The sequence below is a fragment of the Caretta caretta genome, chromosome 11 (assembly GCF_965140235.1).
Source record: "Caretta caretta isolate rCarCar2 chromosome 11, rCarCar1.hap1, whole genome shotgun sequence".
NCBI lineage: Eukaryota > Metazoa > Chordata > Testudines > Cheloniidae > Caretta > Caretta caretta.
Window position 1 is genome coordinate 64,153,235 of NC_134216.1, and position 27,905 is coordinate 64,181,139.

General features: G+C 53.8%; 1 protein-coding gene across 3 annotated transcripts; it reads left to right on the forward strand.

The window, feature by feature from the left end:
- LOC125644958 (uncharacterized) lies at positions 1 to 27,905 on the forward strand. 3 transcript variants are annotated; one of them, XM_048869795.2, is made up of 11 exons: positions 1 to 19; positions 462 to 526; positions 10,072 to 10,167; positions 10,802 to 10,955; positions 11,642 to 11,817; positions 12,970 to 13,047; positions 14,656 to 14,765; positions 19,349 to 19,605; positions 20,907 to 22,904; positions 25,734 to 25,860; positions 27,532 to 27,905. In XM_048869795.2, exons 3-11 carry the CDS (start codon positions 10,162 to 10,164, stop codon positions 27,686 to 27,688), a joined length of 3,063 nt encoding a protein of 1,020 aa, XP_048725752.1. In that variant the 5' UTR covers positions 1 to 19; positions 462 to 526; positions 10,072 to 10,161; the 3' UTR covers positions 27,689 to 27,905. The 3 variants fall into 3 exon arrangements, with proteins under 3 accessions (XP_048725752.1, XP_048725754.1, XP_048725753.1); XM_048869796.2 differs by lacking the exons at positions 1 to 19; positions 462 to 526 and adding an exon at positions 7,708 to 8,243; XM_048869797.2 differs by lacking the exons at positions 1 to 19; positions 10,072 to 10,167 and having other exon boundaries at positions 310 to 526.

Consider the following 27,905-nt stretch of genomic DNA (forward strand, 5'->3'; position numbering starts at 1 on the left):
CTGCGGGAAGGATTTAAAGGTGGGAGCCGGAACCGAGGAACAGATCTCTCCCACACAGGATTTTTAAGCTGGTGGCATCTCTCCAAAGAAAGCTCATTCGCCCAGCACAAAGCGTTGTTTTCACCGGGCTGGGGCTGCAGCCCTGGAGAGCCGGGAAGCAGCCGCCGCCGCCCTGGCTGCACCGGCCCCAGCGCAGAAGGGCGGCCGGGGCGCCTGCCGCGGCGGAACCGGGGGGGGGGGAACAAGGCGAGGTCACGTGAGCCATTTCAAACCGCCGCCCGCCGGCCGAGCTCCGCTGCGCGCGCGCGCGCGCGCCTGGCCCGGGGCGCGAGGCCGCTCTTCCCGCCCGGCGCAGGGACGGGCTCCTTCTGAAACCGAGCCGGGGGGGAGGGGCGGAAACAGAAAAGCCGGTTTACGTTTAAAAAAAAATAATAATAAACCCGTCCCGCTGCATTTCCCAGGGTTCCTGGGGCTGCCCCGTGCAGAGCTCCCCCCCCCCAAGCCCGGGGGCCGCGCCGGCGATCGGGTAAGTGCGGGGTGTCCGTTAGCGGGGAGCCCCCCCCCCCCCGAGTGCCCGGGGCTGGCAGGGCGGCAGCCGGCGCAGAGCCGGAGGCAAAGAAACCCCCTTTGCAGCCCGCCCGGCTCGCTCGGGCTCGGCGAGCCACCGAAACCCGTAAAAACAAACTGCGCCGGGCTCGTTCAGGGGTCTCGGGCTCGAAGCGCCAGGAGGGGCCCATCACCCCCCGCTGCGCCCGCCCCCCGCTCCGCGCCCGCCCCTGCCCGCGGGGTGCGGCGGGGGGCTCAGGGCAGGGGGTTGGGGTGCAGGAGGGGTGTGGGGTGCGGCTGGGGCTCAGGGCAGGGGGTTGGGGTGCAGGAGGGGTGCGGGGTGCGGCTGGGGCTCAGGGCAGGGGGTTGGGGTGCAGGAGGGGTGCGGGGTGCGGCGGGGGGCTCAGGGCAGGGGTAGGGCAGGGGGTTGGGATGCAGGAGGGATGCGGGGTGCGGCAGGGGGCTCAGGGCAGGGGGTTGGGGTGCAGGAGGGATGCGGGGTGCGGCAGGGGGCTCAGGGCAGGGGGTTGGGGTGCAGGAGGGGTGCGGGGTGCGGCTGGGGCTCAGGGCAGGGGGTTGGGGTGCAGGAGGGGTGCGGGGTGCGGCTGGGGCTCAGGGCAGGGGGTTGGGGTGCAGGAGGGGTGCGGGGTGCGGCTGGGGCTCAGGGCAGGGGTAGGGCAGGGGGTTGGGGTGCGGCAGGGGACTCTGGACGGGGTTGGGGTGCAGGTGGGGTGCGGCGGGGGGCTCAGGGCAGGGGGATGGGGTGCAGGAGGGGTGCGGGGTGCGGCGGGGGCTCAGGGCAGGGGGTTGGGGTGCAGGAGGGGTGCGGCAGGGGGCTCGGCAGGGGTAGGGCAGGGGGTTGGGGTGCAGGAGGGATGCGGGGTGCGACGGGGCTCAGGGCAGGGGGTTGGGGTGCAGGAGGGGTGTGGGGTGCGGCAGGGGGCTGAGGGCAGGGGTAGGGCAGGGGGTTGGGGTGCAGGAGGGTTGCAGCAGGGGGCTCAGGACAGGGGGTTGGGGTGCAGGAGGGGTGCGGGAGGGGGCTCAGGGCAGGGGTAGGGCAGGGGGTTGGGGTGCAGGAAGGATGTGGGGTGCGGCAGGGGGCTCAGGGTAGGGGTAGGGCAGGGGGTTGGGATGCAGGAGGGATGCAGGCTGCGGCACGGGGCTCAGGGCAGGGGGGTGGGGTGCGGCTGGGGCTCAGGGCAAGGGGTTGGGGTGCAGGAGGGGTGTGGGGTGCGGTAGGAGGCTCAGGGTAGGGGTAGGGCAGAGGGTTGGGGTGCAGGAGGGCTGCGGGGTGCGGCAGGGGACTCAGGACGGGGTTGGGGTGCAGGTGGGGTGCAGCAGGGGGCTCAGGGCAGGGGGATGGGGTGCAGGAGGAGTGTGGGGTGCGGCAGGGGGCTCAGGGCAGGGGGTTGGGGTGCAGGAGGGGTGCGGCAGGGGGCTCGGCAGGGGTAGGGCAGGGGGTAGGGGTGCAGGAGGGATGCGGGGTGCGACAGGGGGCTCAGGGCAGGGGGTTGGGGTGCAGGAGGGGTGTGGGGTGCGGCAGGGGGCTGAGGGCAGGGGGTTGGGGTGCAGGAGGGGTGCGGGAGGGGGCTCAGGACAGGGGGTTGGGGTGCAGGAGGAGTGCGGGAGGGGGCTCAGGGCAGGGGTAGGGCAGGGGGTTGGGGTGCAGGAAGGATATGGGGTGCGGCAGGGGGCTCAGGGTAGGGGTAGGGCAGGGGGTTGGGATGCAGGAGGGATGCAGGGTGCGGCAGGGGGCTCAGGGCAGGGGGTTGGGGTGCAGGAGAGGGCGGGGTGCGGCAGGGGGCTCAGGGAAGAGGGTTGGGTGCAGGAGGAGTGTGGGGTGCGGCAGGGGGCTCAGGGCAGAGGGTTGGGGTGCAGGAGGAGTGTGGGGTGCGGCTGGGGCTCAGGGCAGGGGGTTGGGATGCAGGAGGGCTGCGGGGTGCAGCAGGGGGCTCAGGATGGGGTTGGGGTGCAGGTGGAGTGCGGCAGGGGGCTCAGGGCAGGGGGTTGGGGTGCGGCAGGGGCTCGGCAGGGGTAGGGCAGGGGGTTGGGGTGCAGGAGGGGTGTGGGGTGCGGTAGGAGGCTCAGGGTAGGGGTAGGGCAGAGGGTTGGGGTGCAGGAGGGCTGCGGGGTGCGGCAGGGGACTCAGGACGGGGTTGGGGTGCAGGTGGGGTGCAGCAGGGGGCTCAGGGCAGGGGGATGGGGTGCAGGAGGAGTGCGGGGTGCGGCAGGGGGCTCAGGGCAGGGGGTTGGAGTGCAGGAGGGGTGCGGCAGGGGGCTCGGCAGGGGTAGGGCAGGGGGTTGGGGTGCAGGAGGGATGCGGGGTGCGACAGGGGGCTCAGGGCAGGGGGTTGGGGTGCAGGAGGGGTGTGGGGTGCGGCAGGGGGCTGAGGGCAGGGGTAGGGCAGGGGGTTGGGGTGCAGGAGGGGTGCGGGAGGGGGCTCAGGACAGGGGGTTGGGGTGCAGGAGGGGTGCGGGAGGGGGCTCGGCAGGGGTAGGGCAGGGGGTTGGGGTGCAGGAAGGATATGGGGTGTGGCAGGGGGCTCAGGGCAGGGGTAGGGCAGGGGGTTGGGATGCAGGGTGCGGCTGGGGGCTCAGGGCAGGGGGTTGGGGTGCAGGAGGAGTGCGGGGTGCGGCAGGGGGCTCAGGGCAGAGGGTTGGGGTGCAGGAGGAGTGTGGGGTGCGGCTGGGGCTCAGGGCAGGGGGTTGGGATGCAGGAGGGCTGCGGGGTGCAGCAGGGGGCTCAGGATGGGGTTGGGGTGCAGGTGGAGTGCGGCAGGGGGCTCAGGGCAGGGGTTTGGGGTGCAGGAGGGGTGCGGCAGGGGTAGGGCAGGGGGTTGGGGTGCAGGAGGGATGTGGGGTGCGACAGGGACTCAGGGCAGGGGGTTGGGGTGCAGGAAGGGTGTGGGGTGCGGCAGGGGGCTGAGGGCAGGGGGTTGTGGCGCAGGAGGGGTGCGGGAGGGGGCTCAGGGCAGGGGTAGGGCAGGGGGTTGGGATGCAGGGTGCGGCAGGGGGCTCAGGGCAGGGGGTTGGAGTGCAGGAGGAGTGCGGGGTGCGGCAGGGGGCTCAGGGCAGGGGGTTGGGGTGCAGGAGGGGTGTGGGGTGCGGCAGGGGGCTCAGGGCAGGGAGTTGGGGTGCAGGAGGGGTGCGGGGTGCGGCAGGGGGCTCAGGGCAGGGGGTTGGGGTGCAGGAGGGGTGTGGGGTGCGGCAGGGGGCTGAGGGCAGGGGGTTGTGGCGCAGGAGGGGTGCGGGAGGGGGCTCAGGGCAGGGGTAGGGCAGGGGGTTGGGATGCAGGAGGGATGCAGGGTGCGGCAGGGGGCTCAGGGCAGGGGGTTGGGGTGGAGGAGGAGTGCGGGGTGCGGCAGGGGGCTCAGGGCAGGGGGTTGGGGTGCAGGAGGGGTGTGGGGTGCGGCAGGGGGCTCAGGGCAGGGGGTTGGGGTGCAGGAGGGGTGCGGGGTGTGGCGGGGGGCTCAGGGCAGGGGGTTGGGGTGCAGGAGGGGTGCGGCAGGGGGCTCAGGGTAGGGGGTTGGGGTGCAGGAGGGGTGCGGCAGGGGGCTCAGGGTAGGGGGTTGGGGTGCAGGAGGGGTGCGGGGTGTGGCGGGGGCTCAGGGCAGGGGGTTGGGGTGCAGGAGGGGTGCGGGGTGCGGCTGGGGCTCAGGGCAAGGGGTTGGGGTGCAGGAGGGGTGTGGGGAGCGGTAGGAGGCTGAGGGTAGGGGTAGGGCAGGGGGTTGGGGTGCAGGAGGGGTGTGGGGTGCGGCAGGGGGCTCAGGGCAGGGGGTTGGGGTGCCGGAGGGGTGCGGCAGGGGGCTCGGCAGGGGTAGGGCAGGGGGTTGGGGTGCAGGAGGGATGCGGGGTGCGACAGGGACTCAGGGCAGGGGGTTGGGGTGCAGGAGGGGTGTGGGGTGCGGCAGGGGGCTGAGGGCAGGGGTAGGGCAGGGGGTTGGGGTGCAGGAGGGGTGCGGCAGGGGGCTCAGGACAGGGGGTTGTGGCGCAGGAGGGGTGCGGGAGGGGGCTCAGGGCAGGGGTAGGGCAGGGGGTTGGGATGCAGGAGGGATGCAGGGTGCGGCAGGGGGCTCAGGGCAGGGGGTTGGGGTGCAGGAGGAGTGCGGGGTGCGGCAGGGGGCTCAGGGCAGGGGGTTGGGGTGCAGGAGGGGTGTGGGGTGCGGCAGGGGGCTCAAGGCAGGGAGTTGGGGTGCAGGAGGGGTGCGGGGTGCGGCAGGGGGCTCAGGGTAGGGGGTTGGGGTGCAGGAGGAGTGCGGGGTGCGGCAGGGGGCTCAGGGCAGGGGGTTGGGGTGCAGGAGGGGTGCGGGGTGTGGCGGGGGGCTCAGGGCAGGGGGTTGGGGTGCAGGAGGGGTGTGGCGGGGGCTCAGGGCAGGGGGTTGGGGTGCAGGAGGGGTGCGGGGTGCGGCTGGGGCTCAGGGCAAGGGGTTGGGGTGCAGGAGGGGTGTGGGGAGCGGTAGGAGGCTCAGGGTAGGGGTAGGGCAGGGGGTTGGGGTGCAGGAGGGGTGTGGGGTGCGGCAGGGGGCTCAGGGCAGGGGGTTGGGGTGCAGGAGGGGTGCGGCAGGGGGCTCGGCAGGGGTAGGGCAGGGGGTTGGGGTGCAGGAGGGATGCGGGGTGCGACAGGGACTCAGGGCAGGGGGTTGGGGTGCAGGAGGGGTGTGGGGTGCGGCAGGGGGCTGAGGGCAGGGGTAGGGCAGGGGGTTGGGTGCAGGAGGGGTGCGGCAGGGGCTCAGGACAGGGGGTTGGGGTGCAGGAGGGGTGCGGGGTGCGGGAGGGGGCTCAGAACAGGGGGTTGTGGTGCAGGAGGGGTGCGGGAGGGGGCTCAGGGCAGGGGTAGGGCAGGGGGTTGGGGTGCAGGAAGGATGTGGGGTGCGGCAGGGGGCTCAGGGTAGGGGTAGGGCAGGGGGTTGGAATGCAGGAGGGATGCAGGGTGCGGCAGGGGGCTCAGGGCAGGGGGTTGGCGTGCAGGAGGGGTGCGGCAGGGGGCTCAGGGCGGGGGGATGGGGTGCGGGAGGGGTGCGGGGTGCGGCTGGGGCTCAGGCAAGGGGTTGGGGTGCAGGAGGGGTGTGGGGTGCGGTAGGAGGCTCAGGGTAGGGGTAGGGCAGGGGGTTGGGGTGCAGGAGGGCTGCAGGGTGCGGCAGGGGCCTCAGGATGGGGTTGGGGTGCAGGTGGGGTGCAGCAGGGGGCTCAGGGCAGGGGGATGGGTGTAGGAGGGGTGCGGGGTGCGGCAGGGGACTCAGGACGGGGTTGGGGTGCAGGTGGGGTGCGGCAGGGGGCTCAGGGCAGGGGGATGGGGTGCAGGAGGGGTGCGGGGTGCGGCAGGGGGCTCAGGGCAGGGGGTTGGGGTGCAGGAGGGGTGTGGGGTGCGGCAGGGGGCTGAGGGCAGGGGTAGGGCAGGGGGTTGGGGTGCAGGAGGGTTGCGGGAGGGGGCTCGGCAGGGGTAGGGCAGGGGGTTGGGGTGCAGGAAGGATATGGGGTGCGGCAGGGGGCTCAGGGTAGGGGTAGGGCAGGGGGTTGGGATGCAGGAGGGATGCAGTGTGCGGCAGGGGGCTCAGGGCAGGGGGTTGGGGTGCAGGAGGGGTGCGGCAGGGGACTCGGCAGGGGGTTGGGGTGCAGGAGGGATGTGGGGTGCGACAGGGACTCAGGGCAGGGGGTTGGGGTGCAGGAGGGGTGTGGGGTGCGGCAGGGGGCTGAGGGCAGGGGTAGGGCAGGGGGTTGGGATGCAGAAGGGGTGCGGGAGGGGGCTCAGGACAGGGGGCTGTGGCGCAGGAGGGGTGCGGGAGGGGGCTCAGGGCAGGGGTATGGCAGGGGGTTGGGATGCAGGAGGGATGCAGGGTGCGGCAGGGGGCTCAGGGCAGGGGGTTGGGGTGCAGGAGGGGTGTGGGGTGCGGCAGGGGGCTCAGGGCAGGGGGTTGGGGTGCAGGAGGGGTGTGGGGTGCGGCAGGGGGCTCAGGGCAGGGAGTTGGGGTGCAGGAGGGGTGTGGGGTGCGGCAGGGGGCTCAGGGCAGGGGGTTGGGGTGCAGGAGGAGTGCGGGGTGCGGCAGGGGGCTCAGGGCAGGGGGTTGGGGTGCAGGAGGAGTGCGGGGTGTGGCGGGGGGCTCAGGGCAGGGGGTTGGGGTGCAGGAGGGGTGCGGGGTGTGGCGGGGGCTCAGGGCAGGGGGTTGGGGTGCAGGAGGGGTGCGGGGTGCGGCTGGGGCTCAGGGCAAGGTGTTGGGGTGCAGGAGGGGTGTGGGGAGCGGTAGGAGGCTGAGGGTAGGGGTAGGGCAGGGGGTTGGGGTGCAGGAGGGCTGCGGGGTGCGGCAGGGGGCTCAGGACGGGGTTGGGGTGCAGGTGGGGTGCGGCAGGGGGATCAGGGCAGGGGGATGGGGTGCAGGAGTGGTGTGGGGTGCGGCAGGGGGCTCAGGGCAGGGGGTTGGGGTGCAGGAGGGGTGCGGCAGGGGGCTCGGCAGGGGTAGGGCAGGGGGTTGGGGTGCAGGAGGGATGCGGGGTGCGACAGGGACTCAGGGCAGGGGGTTGGGGTGCAGGAGGGGTGTGGGGTGCGGCAGGGGGCTGAGGGCAGGGGTAGAGCAGGGGGTTGGATGCAGGAGGGGTGCAGCAGGGGGCTCAGGACAGGGGGTTGGGGTGCAGGAGGGGTGCGGGGTGCGGGAGGGGGCTCAGAACAGGGGGTTGTGGTGCAGGAGGGGTGCGGGAGGGGGCTCGGGGTAGGGCAGGGGGTTGGGGTGCAGGAAGGATGTGGGGTGTGGCAGGGGGCTCAGGGTAGGGGTAGGGCAGGGGGTTGGAATGCAGGAGGGATGCAGGGTGCGGCAGGGGGCTCAGGGCAGGGGGTTGGGGTGCAGGAGGGGTGCGGCAGGGGGCTCAGGACAGGGGGTTGGGGTGCAGGGGGGGTGGGGTATGGCAGGGGGCTCAGGGTAGGGGTAGGTCAGTGGGCTGGGGTGCAGGAGGAAGTGCGGGGTGTGGCAGGGGGCTGGGGTGCAGGCAGAGAGCTCAGGGCAGGAGGTGGGGGTGCGGCAGGGGGCTCCGGGCAGGGGGTGCGGGGCATTGCAGGGGGCTCAGGGTGGGGGTTGGGCTGCAGGAGGGAGTGCAGGGTGTGGCAGGGGGCTAGGGTGCAGGCAGGGGGTTCAGGGCAGGGAGTTGGGGTGCAGGGTGCAGGAGGGGTTCGGGTTCCGGCCTGGCACCGCTTACCTTGAGTGGCTCTGTGGTGGCAGGGGCGCGCACTGAGGCTCCCTGCGTGCCCTGGCCCCGGCCCCGTGCCGCTCCGGGAAGTGCCAGGCACCGCTTCCTTGCGGCCCCGGCCCATGGGAGCTTCAGGGGAGGTCCCACAGGCAAGAACAGCTCACGGAGTTCTCTGCTCCCCCTCCCCTGGGGCCGCTTCCCGGAGCAGCACGGGGCCCTCAGCACCACGGGGTTGGCAAATCCGTGGGCCGGATCCAAAGCCCTGAGGGGCTGTATCCGGCCTGGGGCTGTAGTTTGCTCACCCCTGGGCTGGAGGTAAGCTGGGGATGTGGGGGCGGGACACGGGAAGCTTGGTGGGCCGCAGGAAAGAACCCCGCGGGCCGCATGTTTGTGACCCCTGGGCTAGTTCCCCTTTGTCCGGGGGCTGCTGGGTTGCAACGTAAGGAGAAAGAAACATCCTGTGAAGCCAAGTCAGCAGCGCCTGCTGTGCTCGATGCCTGGGAGGGGGTCTGTGAAACTCTCTGGTGTGTGTCCTCCCCATGCCCTATTTGTAAATCCCAAATATCCGAAGCTGGGGGAGGAGTTAGTGATTGGGGAGGGATCCAGAGTCCTTCTGAGGGCAGCACCTGGCAGGTTAAAGGTTAGAGAGATCTTGTTAGACTCATACGACTGGAAGGGACCTCGAGAGGTCGTCCAGTCCCCTGCACTCAAGGCAGGACTAAGTATTGTCGAGACCAGGGGTCCCCAATGCGGTGCCCGCGGGTTCAATGGCGTGCGCCCGCAGGACACTGTGCCGCTGAGCACGGCCGCCAGAGAAATGGCCGCCAAAATGCCGCCGAGAAGCGTTGCCGTATTTTGGCGGTGACGCTTCTTTTCGCTATGACTTCTCGGAGGCATTTTGGCAGCGGGGTGTCTGGCGCCCGCCACAGTCTTCTGGGAATAGGAATGTGCTGTTCCTACAGAAAGGTTGGGGACCACTGGTCTAGACCATCCCTGACAGGTGTTTGTCTCACCTGCTCTTAAAAATCCCCTATGATGGAGATTCCACAACCTCCCTAAGCAATTTATTCCAGTGCTTAACCACTCTGACAGGAAGTTTTTCCTAATGTCCAACCTAAACCTCCCTTGCTGTGATTTAAGCCCATTGCTTCTTGTCCTATTCTCAGAGGTTAAAAAGAACAATTTTTCTCCCTCCTCCTTGTAACAACCTTTTCTGTACTTTAAAACAGTTATCATGTCCCCTCTCAGTTTTCTCTTCTCCAGACTAAACAAACTTCTTCAATCTTCCCTCATGGGTCATGTTTTCTAGACCTTTAATCATTTTTGTTGCTCTTCTCTGGACTTTCTCCAATTTGTCCATATCTTTCCTGAAATGTGCTGCGCAGAGCTGGACACAATACTGCAGTTGGGCCTAATCAGCACAGAGTAGAGCGGAAGAATTACTTTTCGTGTCTTGCTTACAACACTCCTGCTAATACATCCCACAGTGATGTTTGCTTTTTTTGCATCATTGTTGCACTGTTGACTCATATTTACCTTGTGGTCCACTATGACCCCCACATCCTTTTCTGCAGTACTCCTTTCTAGGCAGTCATTTCCCATTTTGTATAGATTAAGAGCTGTCTATCTATCATCTAACACTTACATAGATCAAGATCTCTCAAAAATATGTCTATTTTGGGTCTTCTAAGTCCATTTATATGTCTCTGTCTTGGGCTCCCATTATGCTCCAGAATTAACTGCGGCAGGGTTAGCACAATTCAAGGACACAGTTTACACACAGTCGCCAACTCTGGAAATCTCTCCATGTGACCAGACCCCAGTCCTGTCCCACTGACATCACAGCTGGTTGTAGGATCAGGGTTATAGTTTGCTCCCCTGCAGACTGCAAAGTGAAACTCAGTCTTAACCAAGCTTCCTGATGCAGCTGATTCTGACAGCAGAGATGGGTGGCTAGGCACCGATCCTGGGAGTAGATGTAAACGTGGGGACCCTGGTGCCAGAACAGAGCCCCACTGGGCTTGTGTGAATTGGGAAAATGAGTGGCCACTTGACCTTGAATGAAAACAACAAGGAGTACTTGTGGCACCTTATAGACTAACAAATGTATTTGGGCATAAGCTTTCGTGGGCTAAAACCCACTTCAGATGCATGGAGTGGAAAATACAGTAGGAAGAGATATATAGCAGTACATGAAAAGATCAGAGTTGCCTTACCCAGTTTGAAAGCATCTCCCATTTTTTGAGCCCATTGGTTTAAATAGTACTCGAAGAAGGTCCCGAGGAGGGTTGCCTCTGGGATGCTTTGTTTTGTTTATATATGGTTTAGTGAGAGCCAGTTTCTTCCATACAGTTCTGCCCTGGTGGTGGGGCTGCTGCTGGCTGGGAGGCTGGACTGGCTCTGCTAGAAACCTCTGCAAGTTCCACTGGGAAACCTGAGTCCATGCAGGTTAGTGCACTTTGTGGTGGTTTTTTGGGGAGAGAGATCCCCAGATCTCACGTGGTGAATGGAAATAAGTATGATCCCTTTCAGTTCAATGAGAGGTGTAAGGTGGCTCATTTACTGTGGGGCAGGTGGGGCGGGTTGGGGGCCCTGGCCCACCATCACCCCAACAAACTAGGTTTTATAAACATTCCAGACTGTCAAGATGAATGGGTGGATGGAAACCTGGACTTTGCTGTTTGATGCTGGAGAAAATGATTTTCAAGGCTGGGTTAATGGAGCCAGAGTGCACGTGGAAGGCTCTCTGCAATTGACTCCCCTGGAAACCTGTCTTTATAGGACAGGAAAACTCCATCAAGAGCCACACACGAAGACTGGATTTGTGTTACACCTGCAGCGATTTTGGTGTTCGTTCTCACTGCCTGGGAAAGGCAACGTTAATTATAGGACATGGGGATGTGTAGGCTGTAGGGAAAAAGAGCTGATCTGGTGTTTTTGGCTCAGAAGCGTTTGCGTGGGAGGGGATAATGATAGAGAAGCATTTCCCCTTTGGAAAGAGTTTTCCCTACAACTGCAGACTTTATTTTCTGAAAATATACAAGCACTAACTCACTTCTCTCTCTTGCTCGCTCTCTCTTAGGGCTCTTCAACCATGGCGTCTCAGGAGGCTGTGGATACATCTTTTTTCTCCCTAAGTGGTGTTAGAGAACGGATGAGGGAGAAGAAAAATGGTGCTTTAAAGACAGCAAAGCTGAATGCTTCCCTTGTATCAAAAATCAAAACAAAAATAATAAGTGAGTGCTTGCTTGTTTTTTGTATTATGCAAGCACTTAGGGGCTCGTATCAAGATCAGGTCCCACTGTGCTTGGTGCTGTCCATGCATGTAGTAAGCATGTAGTCCTTGCCCCAAGAACTTAGTCTAAATCTGGAAGAAAGTATTTTATAGTTGGGAAAACTGAGGCACATAGAGGCTAACTAACTTGCCTAAGATCACTGAGGAAGTCTGGCAGAGCTGGGAATTCAACTCAGATGGCCCAGCTCCTAGTCGAGTGGCTTGACCACAATTGAAGAAGGCCAGGCTGGATTAAAAAAATACTGCCAGGTTTAGAGGGGAAGTGAAGGCAGCTGTAAAAAATATAATTAACAAATGGAATGAAGGGGAAGTTGATAGTTCTGAGTATAAATCGGAAGTTAGGAATTGTAGAAAAATGATAAGGGATGCCCAGGGACACAAAGAGAACTCGATGGCCCTCAGAGTTAAGGACAATAGGAAGGAGTTTTTTTTAATATATGAGGAACAAAAAAGAATCTTAACAATGGTATTGGTCCATTACTAGATGGAAATGGTAGAATTATCAGTAATAATACAGACCCATGGTGTGATTCATGCAGGCAGCAGGGCCTTGGCTGGTGTAGATTTATCCTGGTAGCAGGAATAGGAGAGATTTAATGTAATATCCTACTTTTATTTTGCCTGTAGACAACTCTTCTATAGTTAAGGTCTCCTTAAAACGCAATAATAAAGCTCTGGCACTGGCCCTCAGCGCCGAGAAGGCGAATAGCCAGAGGCTCGTCTTCGAGAAGATGTTACTGCAGAAAGAAGTGGAGCAATGTCACTTCCAGAATGCTACGCTTCGGCAAAGACTGTATTTTCTGGTACTGTGCTAACACTTGAACTTTGGTTGTGGGGCAGTCACAATCAGTGCTACCACCTCTGTAGAGCCTAGCCAGGAAGAAAAAGAATGTAACTTAATTTTTGCCATCAAAACATTTCAGAATTTATTAACCTATATTTTTTAATTTTTTTAAAAAAACGGTCCAAACATAGTATCGAACCTGGGTCCCATTCTCCCTAGCAGCTGTGCAGGGAGACAGTTACAACTCTGTCCTCTTGTGCGGTAGACTAAGCCTACCTGTTTGTCTGAACTGAGATACATCACCCTGAACAGAGCAGAGTGATGACCCAGTTCAGGCACAGTAAGATGGGGTTAGGTCATGTCTATACTGCAAGCACAAACTGTGTGTTGACAGTCTTGTAACTGGATCCTGGATATTGTGGTTTAGTGTAGGTGGGCCCTTCATTGTCTTCAGTTGTCCCCAATCGAGATGCTATCTCAGGGGAAGATACTAGGTTCCTGAGGGCTTGTCTATACAGGGAAATTGTGAGCATAGCTGTAATGGAATAATAATTCTGGTATAGCTGTGCTGCTCAATTAAGGGCTTGTCTATCAGACAAGACATGCAAACTGTCCAGGCTTTCTACTCAGGTGGTTGTATCCAAGCCCCTTCCATCAGTGGAGCATTTCCTAAATCTTCAGGGCAATCAAACCCATTCCCTCCCCCACCTCTTCCATCCCACCACATAGTGTCAAAGGCCTACCCATAATATGAGCATTTTAATTACATGATGATACTCCTCCCTCTCTTTTTCTCATATGCTTCGAGCAGTGAAATAGGTAAGTGTTGCCATTTAAACTATAATCTGTTAGCACCCTTTGCAATTAATGGGGCTGTTCACCCCTCTCAGAGCTGTTGTTCTCGGCAGCCCAGGCTTCCTGCAAACTCAGGCATGCTTTGCTGCATTGGTTTGTAATTGGATCACATTTGATAGCTTTTCATTGTAACCAAAGTAGCCTGAGACTTATTACTAGTGTGTAATTGCTGGGAGCTTTAGTGTCTCATAGCATGCCCTTGTTCCCCCATTGGGCTGAGCGGCACTGCTTTCTGCTCCCAATATTATCCTCTCTTCAGCTGTGTCTAGAGAAATTTTAAATTCCAGTCTTGTAAAACATGACTTTTCTGATACAGAATAAAACCCTTAAACAACTGGAAGCATTTCTGAATGGTAACCTGCTGACGGCCATAAAGATGAGCAGACCTTCCGAGGTAGGTGGTGGGGCTCCGAGTATTCATGTGTGTTTGGGAAGGAGTGAAATATCTGTGGGTCCTGTCCAAGGATTGCTCCTCACGTCATGTTTGGAAATGTTACTTGCTTACCCCACACAGTACCTTGATTTTAGCTATATGTTAATGTCAGTGACCTAATCAAAGGGCCAGGTTGCAGCCAGTAGCTCCCCTTGGCCTTGAGGTAGATTTTTTTTCCTTCCGTTGAATTAGTTCAGCTGAACTCGTTTAACTCTAATTTGAAATTGCCAATTAATGCCAATGTGGGCACAGTCCAATACCTCTAGCTCAATTTTAGCGGGATGTGTTACAGCCCTAAAGTCTTTGAGGCCTGGTCTATGCCTAAAAATTGGATTGACCTAGATACTGTCACTCAGGGCTGTGAAACATGTCATGCCCTGTGTGATGTAGTTAGGTCAACTTAACCCCCCATTGTAAACCCAACTAGGTTGATGGATTTACTCCTTCCGCTGATGTAGGAGGTGTCTAGGCTACAACTGCAGCACCATAGTTACGCTGCTGTCGTATAGACGTACCCTGAGCTAAGATCTTGTCTAAATGTACAAATTGTATCTCTATCCGCATAGTTGAAGTGGTCCAAGCTCCCTTAGTGTGGATGCAGTTATACATGTATAGCCTATTCCCATGCAGAAAGGGGAGTAAGCTATACTAGTATAAGGTGCCTTTATACTGGTATAACTGTGTCCACTCTAGGTTGTTGTAGTTTAACTATGTCGGCAGAATATCGTACCCCTAAGCGACATAGTTACACTGGTGCAAAATCTGCATGTAGACCAGGCCCATGTATATATCTAGCACCTTTCCAGGTTTGGCACCGTGGGGGAAGGCTGGCCATAGTCTACCCAGGCTCTAAGCTTCAGGCTCTGCTGATAATCCCAGAGGGCTGGTTGTTTGCTAAAGACATCTACCTCTATAGGGCAGGGACCATCTTTTGGTCTGTGTTTGTAGAGTGCCTAGCACAATGGGGTCCTGTTTCATGACTGGGATTCCAAGGTGCTATGGTAATACAGATAGCTAATAATCAATGGTGGCAATATTTCCCATGTGGAAATTAGAAGTGCCATCATTAGATTTCAAAGTTGACACCCCACTGAAAAGGGATGATTCACAGACCCCTTGGAGCTGCTACAGATTCAGTAAGATCATATTGCGTCTGTTCATACTGGGAAGATACACTTCCCAGTTATAAAGGCTAGAAACTTTCTCACCTGAGAGAGGCTAGTGCAGCCTCCCAGCGCCGTCTCATTCCTGGCTTGTTCTGTTTTACTTTTGGAGGCGGCAATTTTGTATGAGGGTCTTAAAATTTATTTATATATAGATATAATTTTTTATTTTTTATATATATAAAATAAAAATCCCAGTAGTAGCATTTTCAATGGCAGAATGCTCAAAAGTGTCTATGTACTATTTAAAGTGCCAGTGTGTAATTTCCCACGTGTTGGTATCCAAAAAAAATCCCTCATCACCTTCCATAAAACCAAGATGAGACCTTGTGCCGCTCCCACACAGAACAGTGTGCTTGTTTATTACAGAACCCTTAACAGACCGTGCCATTTTTCCACCCTCTAGTACCGTTCAAGTTCTCTGCTGTTAGCTGCGGGACAGCACAACAGCATCGTGGAGGGCAGCTGGACTGATGATCTCACAGATGCACAACTTGGGGTCTCTCCACTTGCTAGGTAAGCCTGAAAATGTTCAAATGAGGCTAAAATCATGTGTTTCAGAGGAACAGCCGTGTTAGTCTGTATTCGCAAAAAGAAAAGGAGTACTTGTGGCACCTTAGAGACTAACCAATTTATTTGAGCATGAGCTTTCGTGAGCTACAGCTCACTTCATCAGATGTATACCGTGGAAACTGCAGCAGACTTTATATACACACAGAGAATATGAAACAATACCTCCTCCCACCCCACTGTCCTGCTGGTAATAGCTTATCTAAAGTGATCATCAGGTGGGCCATTTCCAGCACAAATCCAGGTTTTCTCACCCTCCATGCCCCCACACAAATTCACTCTCCTGCTGGTGCTAGCCCATCCAAAGTGACAACTCTTTACATAATTAAGTCGGGCTATTTCCTGCATAGATCCAGGTTTTCTCACCTCCCCCCCACCCCCATACACACACAAACTCACTCTCCTGCTGGTAATAGCTCATCTAAACTGACCACTCTCCAAGTTTAAATCCAAGTTAAACCAGAACATCTGGGGGGGGGGGGGGGGTAGGAAAAAACAAGAGGAAACAGGCTACCTTGCATAATGACTTAGCCACTCCCAGTCTCTATTTAAGCCTAAATTAATAGTATCCAATTTGCAAATGAATTCCAATTCAGCAGTTTCTCGCTGGAGTATGGATTTGAAGTTTTTTTGTTTTAAGATCGCGACCTTCATGTCTGTGATTGCGTGACCAGAGAGATTGAAGTGTTCTCCGACTGGTTTATGAATGTTATAATTCTTGACATCTGATTTGTGTCCATTTATTCTTTTACGTAGAGACTGTCCAGTTTGACCAATGTACATGGCAGAGGGGCATTGCTGGCACATGATGGCATATATCACATTGGTGGATGTGCAGGTGAACGAGCCTCTGATAGTGTGGCTGATGTTATTAGGCCCTGTGATGGTGTCCCCTGAATAGATATGTGGGCACAATTGGCAACGGGCTTTGTTGCAAGGATAAGTTCCTGGGTTAGTGGTTCTGTTGTGTGGTATGTGGTTGTTGGTGAGTATTTGCTTCAGGTTGCGGGGCTGTCTGTAGGCAAGGACTGGCCTGTCTCCCAAGACTTGTGAGAGTGTTGGGTCATCCTTTAGGATAGGTTGTAGATCCTTAATAAATGCGTTGGAGGGGTTTTAGTTGGGGGCTGAAGGTGACCGCTAGTGGCGTTCTGTTGTTTTCTTTGTTAGGCCTGTCCTGTAGTAGGTAACTTCTGGGAACTCTTCTGGCTCTATCAATCTGTTTCTTTACTTCTGCAGGTGGGTATTGTAGTTGTAAGAAAGCTTGACAGAGATCTTGTAGGTGTTTGTCTTTGTCTGAGGGGTTGGAGCAAATGCGGTTGTATCGCAGAGCTTGGCTGTAGACGATGGATCGTGTGGTGTGGTCAGGGTGAAAGCTGGAGGCATGCAGGTAGGAATAGCGGTCAGTAGGTTTCCGGTATAGGGTGGTGTTTATGTGGCCATTGTTTATTAGCACTGTAGTGTCCAGGAAGTGGATCTCTTGTGTGGACTGGACCAGGCTGAGGTTGGTGGTGGGATGGAAATTGTTGAAATCATGGTGGAATTCCTCAAGGGCTTCTTTTCCATGGGTCCAGATGATGAAGATGTCATCAATATAGCGCAAGTAGAGTAGGGGCTTTAGGGGACGAGAGCTGAGGAAGCGTTGTTCTAAATCAGCCATAAAAATGTTGGCATACTGTGGGGCCATGCGGGTACCCATAGCAGTGCCGCTGATCTGAAGGTATACATTGTCCCCAAATGTGAAATAGTTATGGGTAAGGACAAAGTCACAAAGTTCAGCCACCAGGTTAGCCGTGACATTATCGGGGATAGTGTTCTTGACGGCTTGTAGTCCATCTTTGTGTGGAATGTTGGTGTAGAGGGCTTCTACATCCATAGTAGCCAGGATGGTGTTATCAGGAAGATCACCGATGGATTGAAGTTTCCTCAGGAAGTCAGTGGTGTCTCGAAGGAAGCTGGGAGTGCTGGTAGCGTAGGGCCTGAGGAGGGAGTCTACATAGCCAGACAATCCTGCTGTCAGGGTGCCAATGCCTGAGATGATGGGGCGCCCAGGATTTCCAGGTTTATGGATCTTGGGCAGTAGATAGAATATCCCAGGTCGGGGTTCCAGGGGTGTGTCTGTGCGGATTTGATCTTGTGCTTTTTCAGGAAGTTTCTTGAGCAAATGCTGTAGTTGCTTTTGGTAACTCTCAGTGGGATCATAGGGTAATGGCTTGTAGAAACTCGTGTTGGAGAGCTGCCGAGCAGCCTCTTGTTCATATTCCGACCTATTCATGATGACAACAGCACCTCCTTTGTCAGCCTTTTTGATTATGATGTCAGAGTTGTTTCTGAGGCTGTGGATGGCATTGCGTTCCGCATGGCTGAGGTTATGGGGCAAGTGATGCTGCTTTTCCACAATTTCAGCCCGTGCACGTCGGCGGAAGCACTCTATGTAGAAGTCCAGTCTGCTGTTTCGACCTTCAGGAGGAGTCCATCTAGAATCCCTCTTTCTGTAGTGTTGGCAGGGAGACCTCTGTGGATTAGTATGTTGTTCAGAGGTATTTTGGAAATATTCCTTGAGACGGAGACGTCGAAAATAGGATTCTAGGTCACCACAGAACTGTATCATGTTCGTGGGGGTGGAAGGGCAGAAGGAGAGGCCCCGAGATAGAACAGCTGCTTCTGCTGGGCTGAGAGTATAGTTGGATAGGTTAACAATATTGCTAGGTGGGGTGAGGGAACCATTGCTGTGGCCCCTTGTAGCATGTAGTAGTTTAGAAAGTTTAGTGTCCTTTTTCTTTTGTAGAGAAGCAAAGTGTGCGTTGTAAATGGCTTGTCTAGTTTTAGTAAAATCCAGCCACGAGGAAGTTTGTGTGGAAGGTTGGTTCTTTATGAGAGTATCCATTTTTGAGAGCTCATTCTTAATCTTTCCCTGTTTGCTGTAGAGGATCTTGATCAGGTGATTCCGCAGTTTCTTTGAGAGCGTGAGGCACAAGCTGTCAGCATAGTCTGTGTGGTATGTAGATTGTAATGGATTTTTTACCTTCAGTCCTTTTGGTACGATGTCCATCTGTTTGCATTTGGAAAGGAAGATGATGTCTGTCTGTAGCTGTACAAGTTTTTTCATGCAGTTGATAGATTTCCACTCCATACGGCTAAATGCAGTGCCTTGCATAATGACAGGTTTCAGAGGAACAGCCGTGTTAGTCTGTATTCGCAAAAAGAAAAGGAGTACTTGTGGCACCTTAGAGACTAACCAATTTATTTGAGCATGAGCTTTCGTGAGCTACAGCTCACTTCATCGGATGCATACTGTGGAAACTGCAGAAGACATTATATACACAGAGACCATGAAACAATACCTCCTCCCACCCCACTCTCCTGCTGGTAATAGCTTATCTAAAGTGATCACTCTCCCAGCAGGAGAGTGAATTTGTGGGGGGGGATGGAGGGTGAGAAAACCTGGATTTGTGCTGGAAATGGCCCACCTGTTGATCACTTTAGATAAGCTATTACCAGCAGGACAGTGGGGTGGGAGGAGGTATTGTTTCATATTCTCTGTGTGTATATAAAGTCTGCTGCAGTTTCCACGGTATGCATCTGATGAAGTGAGCTGTAGCTCACGAAAGCTCATGCTCAAATAAATTGGTTAGTCTCTAAGGTGCCACAAGTACTCCTTTTCTTTTTTTAAAATCATGTGTGTAACTTTAAACGTGTCAATTCAGTCGGGCTGTCCATATGCTTCACGTTCTATACGTTTCAGTGCTCTGCTGGATTTGGGCGTAGGTTTGTAAAGCACCCTGTATCTTTGCAGTGCTATATTAATAATAATAATACTGCCTATCTCTTGTATGGTGCTTTTCATCAGTAAGTCTCAAAGCACTTTTACAAAGGTCAGTGTAATTATTCCCCATTTTACAGATGGGGAAACTGAGGCACACAGTGAGTGAGTGACTTGTCCAAGGTCACCCTGCAGGGAAGTGGCAGAGCTGAAAATAGAGTCCAGGTCTCCTGGGTCCCAGTTTAGTGCTGTCTCCACTAACCCCCTCTGCCTCCCTATGCTTAAGAGTAAATGCTTAGCAGTAACCCACGCATGACTACAATTTAGGTGCGTGTTTTGGGAAATGCCATTGCAAATGTGATCTGTTCTTAAAACAGTAGATCTGAAAATCTGTTTGTTTCTTTGTCGTGTCCCAAGTTCAGGTCCCTGTATAACCCCAGCACACTATCGTTTGAACCTGTGTTTTGGATGGCCCTGCTTCCATCTCCCTTCAGATTTTGTTTCCTCCCACAGAGGCTGTGCCCCAAGAGACACATGCTTTCCCACCTATGTGAAATGACCGCTCGGCACAGATCAAATTTGGCTACGCTGGTACACATTCCTCTTTCCTGAACGGTTACAATGCCGAAGCAAAGCACCTCTTTACCTTGAAGGACATGCTGAAGTGCTGTCCCAAGTCGGGGTGGATTTTGGTGCTGTCCTGAAGCCTGGAGATGGGTGATCTGCTCCATTCCCGCTTTTCCTTTCATCACCTCTCTTTGCACTGCAGAATGGCAGCGATGCCGATGAGGGTCCCGGTGTGTGAAGTAGATGATGGGAAAAGGCGCCGAGGCAGCAGCTCTGCGGGTGTGCAGACGTTCCCGCTAGGGCTCCAGACATCCGTTCCAGAGCAGCCGGGTAAAAGCACAACCACCTCATCCCGGCTTGTGGAGGAGCCGTTAGCAAACCAGGAGAAAAACGGGCAGAGGTCGAGCAAAGGAGGTGAACCAGAACCTGCCTTTCTTGACTCTCATCTGATTTTTGGAGGTAAAGTCCATCTTTGTCTGGTCTTCTAGGACAACTGTTGGTGTGCTTTAGTGCTGGGCTGCAGTGCAATACAGACTGAACAGGTGTGCATTTAACTCGTCTGCTTGGACGCTGTGGCTGCATTGGTATCATGGGAATACTAGTGATAGTGTTGGAGCAAATCTGGGGCTGCCTAGGACACTGTGGTTGTTGCTGTGCTACAAACCAGGAACACCCCTGAACATCATGACTACAGTAGAGATTGAGCTTTCCTAGGACTTTCAGTAGCAACTGCTACAGTGTGGAAGTGCTTAGAGAGAGAAGTGCAAGCCCATACTTTGGGATCCGACCATTTTATGCTAAAGAATCCCACGACAAGCAGTTCTGATCCTGGTTCACGTACTTTCCAGCCAGTTTATGACCATATAAACCACGAGAACGTTGCCTGACGCAGAAGAGTTGGATCTCTCTCGTTGACGTTGTTCCTGGTTTTGGCTTACTGACCTGTTGTTTTTAAATGCTTCTGCGTGGGTGACGTGCCCTTTGTTACCATTCAAGGGTCTTGTTCCACCATAGGCTGGTGGAGACCAACTTTGCACTGCAGTGACACACAAAGGGTCCAGCTGCCCTGCAGTCGAGAGGCACAGCTACGCTGTGTGAGATGGGCACGCGGTAGCTTTGCTCAAACTAGCAGTGTTGCTGCAGCGGCGTGGGTAGCGGCCTGGTCTCGTTCCCCAAGTAGATACCCAGGGCCCTGGGCAGGATTGTACTTGGCTGGGTAGCGTGTCAGGTCCGCTGACAAGTGCTGCAGTGGTACCTGAGTGCAGTGTAGACATAGGCTTAGTTAACATGTGTAGCAATATTTTCTAGCAACTGACTTTCGCCTGCTGGCTGAATTGCCTTGGATAATGAATCCTGGTGGTCTTCCCCCATCCCCTGTAGGTGTGTGCAGCGCCTAGCCCAATGGGGTCCTGGTCCGTGTGCTACCACAGTACAAACAATAAAACGTTCTGATCTGGATTTTGAACACCCCCAAATACCTGGCGTGTTGAGGTCTGGGATTGTGCTTTGGGCCATTCTCCTGTTTTGAGGAAAGCTAAATAAGCATCTCTGCAGCACAGACAATTTGCTGATTCTCCACTAGAAAAGCCAACCTTGTCTCATGAAAGAGATGCCACTGTCTGTCCTGTGGGGGTGCATGGTAATGTGAGAGTCACAAATATGAGTTGATGGGATTTTCTGGTGCTGCAGAAGGTGATTTGTTGTCTGCCACGTTTATTTTAGGATGATATATAGATATGTTTGGTTTTTTTTTATTGTAGAATCCTCGTCATGCACCCCACAAAGTTCCGAAAATTTCCCAATATCTACTCTGGCTAATAATCTTTCTCTGCCACAATGTGAGAAGATTACAAGACCATGTAGTGATAGTCTGGTACACCTGCATGGACACGTAACTGAAAGGAAGAAACGTGTCACTGTCTTTATGACGAGTACTCCATCTTCTGCAGTGGACTTTCACCTAGATACCAACTCAAATCGTGCCACGAAATGGAGCGTTGGTGGGGACAGCTGTGCCAGTAAAACAAGCATGCCGATCAAATCGAGCTCTCTCCATCTCTTGGATTTGCCTTCGGAGCCCGATAGCGATCCTAAAACAGAATCCCCAGATAAAGGGCTTCCCTGTGACCTGCTGCAGCCTGAAGAGACTCTGTGCTATGCTGAAGTGGATCATAACTTCAGCCGAGTCGCTGAGTTTATTACATTAGAAGCCAAAAGTCAAAGTAATGGCCAAGCCAAAGCCGCTGAAACTACAGTTGTCAAAAAGGTCAGCAAAGGTAAAAAGAAAAGAGATGCACTTAATATCCATCCTAAAAGTAGTTTGGATGTACCTCATGAAGAAGAGAGCCCCCCGAGTTCTAAAAAGGTATCCAAGGCTAAAGGCTTGAGCGGGAGCAAATGGGAAGCACACAAGCCCACATGGCAGACTCCCAGGGATGCTTTGGAAGAGGGGTCGTTACAGAAGAGCAGCGGCTGTGCTGTGGGACAAAGTGATAAAGCCAAAGATTGCAGAAGAATGCATGTGTTGAATGCAGGGCAGTCGAAGAAGGTGGAAAAAAGGGTCTTGTTACCACAAGAACTAAATAGAGAGTCTTTTGCTGAGAGACTGAGTAGTATGGAGAGCCAGTTCCAAAGTCCATGCTCTGCCTTGTTCAGTCATAAAGCTCCATTAAATGGTGGTGCTCCGCAAAGTCCACTGTGCTTGGAAAAACAGGGCTCCGGCATACCAGCTTTGCAGCAGGATTTGCTGTGTGCGAACGTGAAATCTACAAAACCAAAAGCAACCAGGAAGACCATTCGAATTAGCAGAGCAGCTGACTGTAGTGAGGAACATGTGCAAAGCAGTACCAGAATTCCAGAGAGCAAAGCTGAATGCCAGGCTAAAAAAGGGCAGAAAAGCAAGAGAAAAATGAGTAAAGAGGGCAACTTCAACACTCAGAGAAGTGAAGCAGAGAATTCTGGTCCATGTGTAGATGTGCAAAGTGTAAATAAAAGCAACGATAAGGATTCATCAAGCAATACCAAACCTAGCAGGAAAACGTACACTGTGTCTCTTTCTGATCTTACAGGGAGCTCAGTTCCTGTCCTGCCAGGTTTAAAGGGGGGTGAAATCACCCACTCTGAGCGTGTTCCTGAGAGCAAAACTAACAAGACCCAAAAGGCTCAGAGAACTTCAGCTGTTCAGAGCAATAAAAAGCGGAGCAGCAGCCCCGTAGAGAAGGTGCTGGACGGAGTCCCCAGCAATATGAATGCCTTAAAGGAAGGGGCTGATTCCAGATCTAAGACTAAGAGAAAAACCTATGTTGTTAACCCTCCAGAAGCTCACCCTGAGGGCAGAGAGAGTTTTGCTTCTGAAACTCGAGGCGTAGCAGATTCTGCATTCAGTCAGGTTGATCCAGTGGAACAGAATTTTCTGCCTGTTACCATTTTCAAAACTGAGCCAGATTCCTACCTGGAGCCACCGATCAGTGAGCCAGATGGGACGAATTCCATGGTGGGAAATCCAGGCCTTATTGATTTCTCCTCTGCACCCCGTTCTGAAGTTTTGGCCTTCAGCCCCTGCAGCAAAAGTCTCCCACGCTTGGAGCCCCCAACTGCTGCAGAGCACAGAATTGCAGAAAAATCCTCCACTCTGCCAAAGAGCTCTGCGATCGTTAAAGAAAACGACACCGAGCAGACATCGGGAGGCGGTTGTGGGCGGAAGAAAGCAAAGGCCAGTTCAAAAGACCCTTGCCAAAGCACAGCCTTGCCAGGAAGTGGTAAGTGGCGGGGTAGAGGAAAGGGATTATTAGCATACGGACAGTATACGGGAAAGGTGGAAGTGATTATATTGTAGTACAATAAATGCTCTGATCATTACTATTTAAAACACAGATTATGTATGAATCTTGGGTATTTTGTTGCCCTCCGCCATCTGAATGCTAACTGCAGAAAAATAAAAGTTCTACTAAGTTGTGGCCTGACTCAAAGCCTGTTGAATTCCTTGTGGGGTTTTCGATTCAGCAGGTTTTGAATCAGGCCACCAGCCCTTAGAAGACCTCACCGCTCCTCGATTTGGTTTCAGTGACTTGGGATTTTATTTATATTTTTGCAAGAGTCTCTGGATGCTGTTTTGGTTGTGGGTGGGGAAAGGCTGAGGACCACTGCTGTGGGGATTTGTTCCCTTTGCCTCTGATGTTGTGACTCTTCCTCTAGACTGTCTTGCAAGATGTTGAACACTTGAGCAGCTTTTAGGTGGAGAACAATATGAACTAGCCCTGATCAGTGCCTGCATTGTCTTTTTGCAAAGAGGATGCTACAACTGGCTGGGAGATGTGCTCTTGTATGTGTTAAACCTGAGTGGGAGGGTTCAGATCCCTGTTGTAGTCTAAAGATGTTTTCACTGCAGGGTTAACATGAGTTCCTCCTCTCAAGTTCGCCTCGCTTGAGTGAGAGTGGCCGCGCTGTCCAATAACATCTGAGCCCACCCCTGCACTGTGCTCGCTCCTGTGTGGCGCTGACTTATAGGGACAGGTTCTTTGGTTTGCAGGCTGTAGTAAACTGAGCTGCTCAAGGAATTCGTTCCCAGGGAATTGTTGGAAACCTTGTCTATGCTTTCTGGGCACAAGAGGAAGGAATAGGGGATGGCTGCCGAGAACCAGCAGCTTTTGAGTCGTGCTAGCCTGTGTCCACACTGCAGAAGTGGTTGTGTTAGCAGCTGACAGGTTGCACTGGCTGGACCGTTAGCCTGTGCCCCCTCTTGGGCCAGTCCACTCGAGTTAAAAGCACCAGCGCACTTGAGTTCAGGGTTTGTGGGTGTGAAGGGGACTCAAGTTAGGGGCATCGTTTGAATTATAACTTGAGTTGGTTTTGCAGTGAAGACAAGACCTGAGAGAGAGATTAGAGATGGGATGTTTCAAGAGAACTTTGCATTGGTCTAATTCCCCTCCTGTTGAAGTCAGTCACAGTGGAGTTAGACCAGGGCTGAACCTCACCCTCAGTTGGGCTAGGTGGGCTGAGATGTGAGCCCCTTCAGCCTAATGGGCCCTCAGATGATTCTACTAATAAACCACGTTTTAGCCAGACCTCAGCTTCATCCTTAATGCTGGCCCCGTGCGAGCAATCGGTGCTCCTGGGAGCTCCACTCATTCTTCTTGCTTTGTTTGGAAAGCAGCAGAATGCCAGCTTTGCTGGGGAGACGTTTCGACATTTCTCCAACCAGGGGGAAAATGCTCCAACAACTTACCTCGTTTGCTTCCTGTTCTGACCCTAGTAGGGTTCTCCATGCTCTGGGTCGGTGGAACTATCAGGAGTTAATGGAAGCAGAGAACAAAGTTATAGTAATACGGGGTCTTTGTAGGTTCTTCTAGAGTTAACCCAAGGGTTTAGCATTTCTGTGCCTCTCATAGAGTCCGTCCGATAGCTCATGTGCCCCTGTAAACACACACAGGATGGATCCAGCTGCTTTGACTCAGGGGTATGCTCTGAGGCCTTTACGGCAAACACTGCACTGAGAGGGATTAAATGTTGCTACAGAGTTTTTATTACCATGTCTCGTGCATTAAAATAAGAAAGGCATAATTTTGTGTAGAAATACACACAAACTCGGAGCCAAAGGCTGCAGACACACTTACTTGATGAGGGATCCTGCATCTCCATTCATTAGGTTCATTCTGAAATGCTCACGTTCCCCTCATCCAGATAACATGAACTCCACGTGGGTAGATGAGTCCTAGGGTTCAATTTTCGCTCCCCATCAGCTTTCTCCCAGTCTTTTGCATTAGAGGGTGTAAGGCATCTGAAGAAAGGCAAAGTTTAATAGGCCCAGTAGCTTAATTATGGCTAATGTGTGCCACTTGCAGCCCTCATTCCACTTGTATAAGCTCCCACTGATGATCTGAGGGGAGATGTGCAGTTATGGGAGAGGTTCTGTTACTACTGGTTACTCTGCAAAAAGATGTGGGTTTGTTTTTTTTCCTGTAGTGTTCCAAAATCAGGCTGGTTTGAAAAGCAGAGTGTACTTTGCAAGGGTGTTTACCTGTAACTGGAGCGCTGGAAAATGGTGTTACACTGATTTCCTCCTCCCATGCCCCAGACTTGCTAATTTCACTTGGAAAGATTTTCAGTAGATGCTGCAGTTACATCCGGGTTACATAGTTAGCTCTGGAATTCTCCCAGCTAGTTCCGATACCACAGGCACCCTCGATCACACTTCCTTAGCTCCTACCCACCTGCTATGTCTTTTAGAGAATACGTTCTTTAGGGCAGGGACTGCCAATGATTTTCTGTATGTAAATACAGCCCTGCTGCTGACTGAGGCCTGTTGGCCCTCCCACAATGAAAAATTACAATAATACACAGTAAAAAACCTGGCCTTTGAACAATAATTCTGGTTTTGGACAAAACGGGGTGGAGAAACCTCCCAAACAGTCTCCTGTGTCTGGAGCTGAAGGGAAAGGTGCCAGATGCAACTTTCAGAGAACTCTGACCATACATTACTCATTCTGTTCTCCACTCGCAGGTGATGTCTCAGGCTCGATTTAAATGGGCTTTGTCAGGGAATCGGCAATATTTTGAATAAATCATTTCAAACGTCCCTGTCTTTACAGAGAACAAAGCCCTGCAAGATCTGACCAATGCTAGCTTTCGGGCATCCATCAGTTCAGGAGAGTCTTCGGCACGTCCGACCAGACGGAGGCGGGACCCGGCTTGCTACGCAGAACCGAAACTTAATAGGTCGGTATTTCTAACCCCCCAGCGCCTCCCCTGCACACTGTTCTTGTTGAAATGAGCTTTTCCTGTATGCTGGCTGCCCCTACTGCTTGGCATGCCCTCCCCAGTCAGGTTGCTAGTCCTATTCCCTTCTCTACCTTCATCCAAATCCTTCCTAAAACAGCCTTTTGGCCTACGAGAAGTGACAGGGGAGCCAACAGAACAAAAACAAAATATGTATGTGCCTTAGGCCCCCGTCTGCCTAAACAGAACCTTACACTTGTGTGGAGTCCCTCTGAAGTCAGTAGGAACTTGCTGAGTTGAGAGTCTGCCTCTGTGATCCCTTTCCAGGATCAGGACCTTCCTGAGCAACTGTATGTCCTGTATCTGTTTGTGGCACTCGCTTGTATCATGTTGAATTTAGGCCACAATCCTGCCTTGGGATCATTTAGCACAGATGCCTGTGTGGAGTCCTGTAGACTTACTGTCCAAGAGTTGATGTCTAGCACAACCCTTTGCTAGGTTTATTACTTGATCACTCACCATTATTCTTTAATTGATGAAATTTAAACCACAACCCTGTACAAACCCATCCCTGGAAGTAAGAAATCTCTAAACTGTAATATTAAGTAGGCAGAGGAATAGTAGAAAATAAAATTCAGTTTCCTAGATATACAAGGACTAGGAACAGAAAGCAGCATTTGTACTTCACTGTATTCTGAGACATCCAAAGCATTTTTGTATATGTAAATTAAAGATATTACTACAAGTACCATTGATTCAGTCAAGTTCTCATGACGGGTGCATTGTTTTTTCAGTAAGCAGACTATGTGAGTAGTTACAAAACAGTGGAGGATTTCTCTAAAGATGCTCTAAAAACTCAGTGCATCAATCTCTCCTGCATAGGGGCATTTTCCCATTGTGAGGGTACCTCTGTTTTGCATATCACCAGCTATCTTCAGGCCTTGTCTGCACCTGAAAGCTGTATGCTTTAACTATACCGGTATAGCCATAGACTTACTGCAGGAAGTGCAGGGCTTGAAACCCGGTGACCAAGGTATGCCCTAGCACCAGGAAGCGGACAGCCCTGCAAACGAAGCACAGAGGCATCTGAAACTATCTAAGTACTAAAACTAACGTAACTACTAAAATTACAGCAACTATTTGCACTAAAGACTGGATTAAAAACCACTAAGAGAAGGATTACCTGAGCAATGAGGGGTTCCAGGAACTGTCACAAGCAGTAATAAGGAACTGAAGAGGAGTGGGGTCGGCAGGGCCCTTTATACCGGCCTTATCAGCACACAGCGCTAGAGGGCTGGAGCCAGCCCACCAGATACCACTAAGGGAAAAAATTCTGGCAACTGTGCTCAGGGAGCGCTCACACCTATGTTGGAATGGACATTTGCAAGCACTCGAAGACTGTTCCCTAGTATTTTATATCCGTATAAAGAACCTTTTTCTAGTATGTCTCTCTTCATTTTGGAGGAGGAATAAGCCTACACCAGTAAAAATCCAAGGTGACTTATACTGGTATAACTATTACGGTTAAAAAAAAAAAAAAATCATGCCTCTAATGGAAATAGTCATATGGGTACAACTTGCAAGTTTAGAACAGGCCTAAGTTTGACTAGCACTTTAATTATTTGTATTATCATAGTTAGTTAATAATATTTAACTCTTTTTATTCTGCAGCAAATTGAGGCGTGGTGACCCCTTTACAAACACACAGTTCCTGCATTCCCCTGTCTATAAAACCAAAAGGAAGAAAATGACAAAAGAAAAGGAAAAATCTAAGAGGATCAAACAGGAAGAAAATGTCTTCATGAATGATCCACTGCAACCTACATAAATTGTCTGTTTTCAAAATGATTAGTAAATATTTTTATTTTTCTGTAGCTAAAAATCATCAGATATAACACCGCATCACACCATGAATCAATTTGTCTTGTACTTTTGCTGGGACAGTTTGAACTAGCTGGAGAACTTAGAAGGGAGTTTGAATAATGTATTTATTTTATTTTTATATTGGAACGCTAAATAAAGACCAATCATTTTACCTTCTAAAA

Coding starts and splice junctions, on each gene's coding strand:
- LOC125644958 (XM_048869795.2), top strand. Junction 10,956..11,641: donor AATCAAAACAAAAATAATAA/GTGAGTGCTTGC, acceptor TTTTGCCTGTAG/ACAACTCTTCTATAGTTAAG. Junction 19,606..20,906: donor CTCTCATCTGATTTTTGGAG/GTAAAGTCCATC, acceptor TTTTTATTGTAG/AATCCTCGTCATGCACCCCA.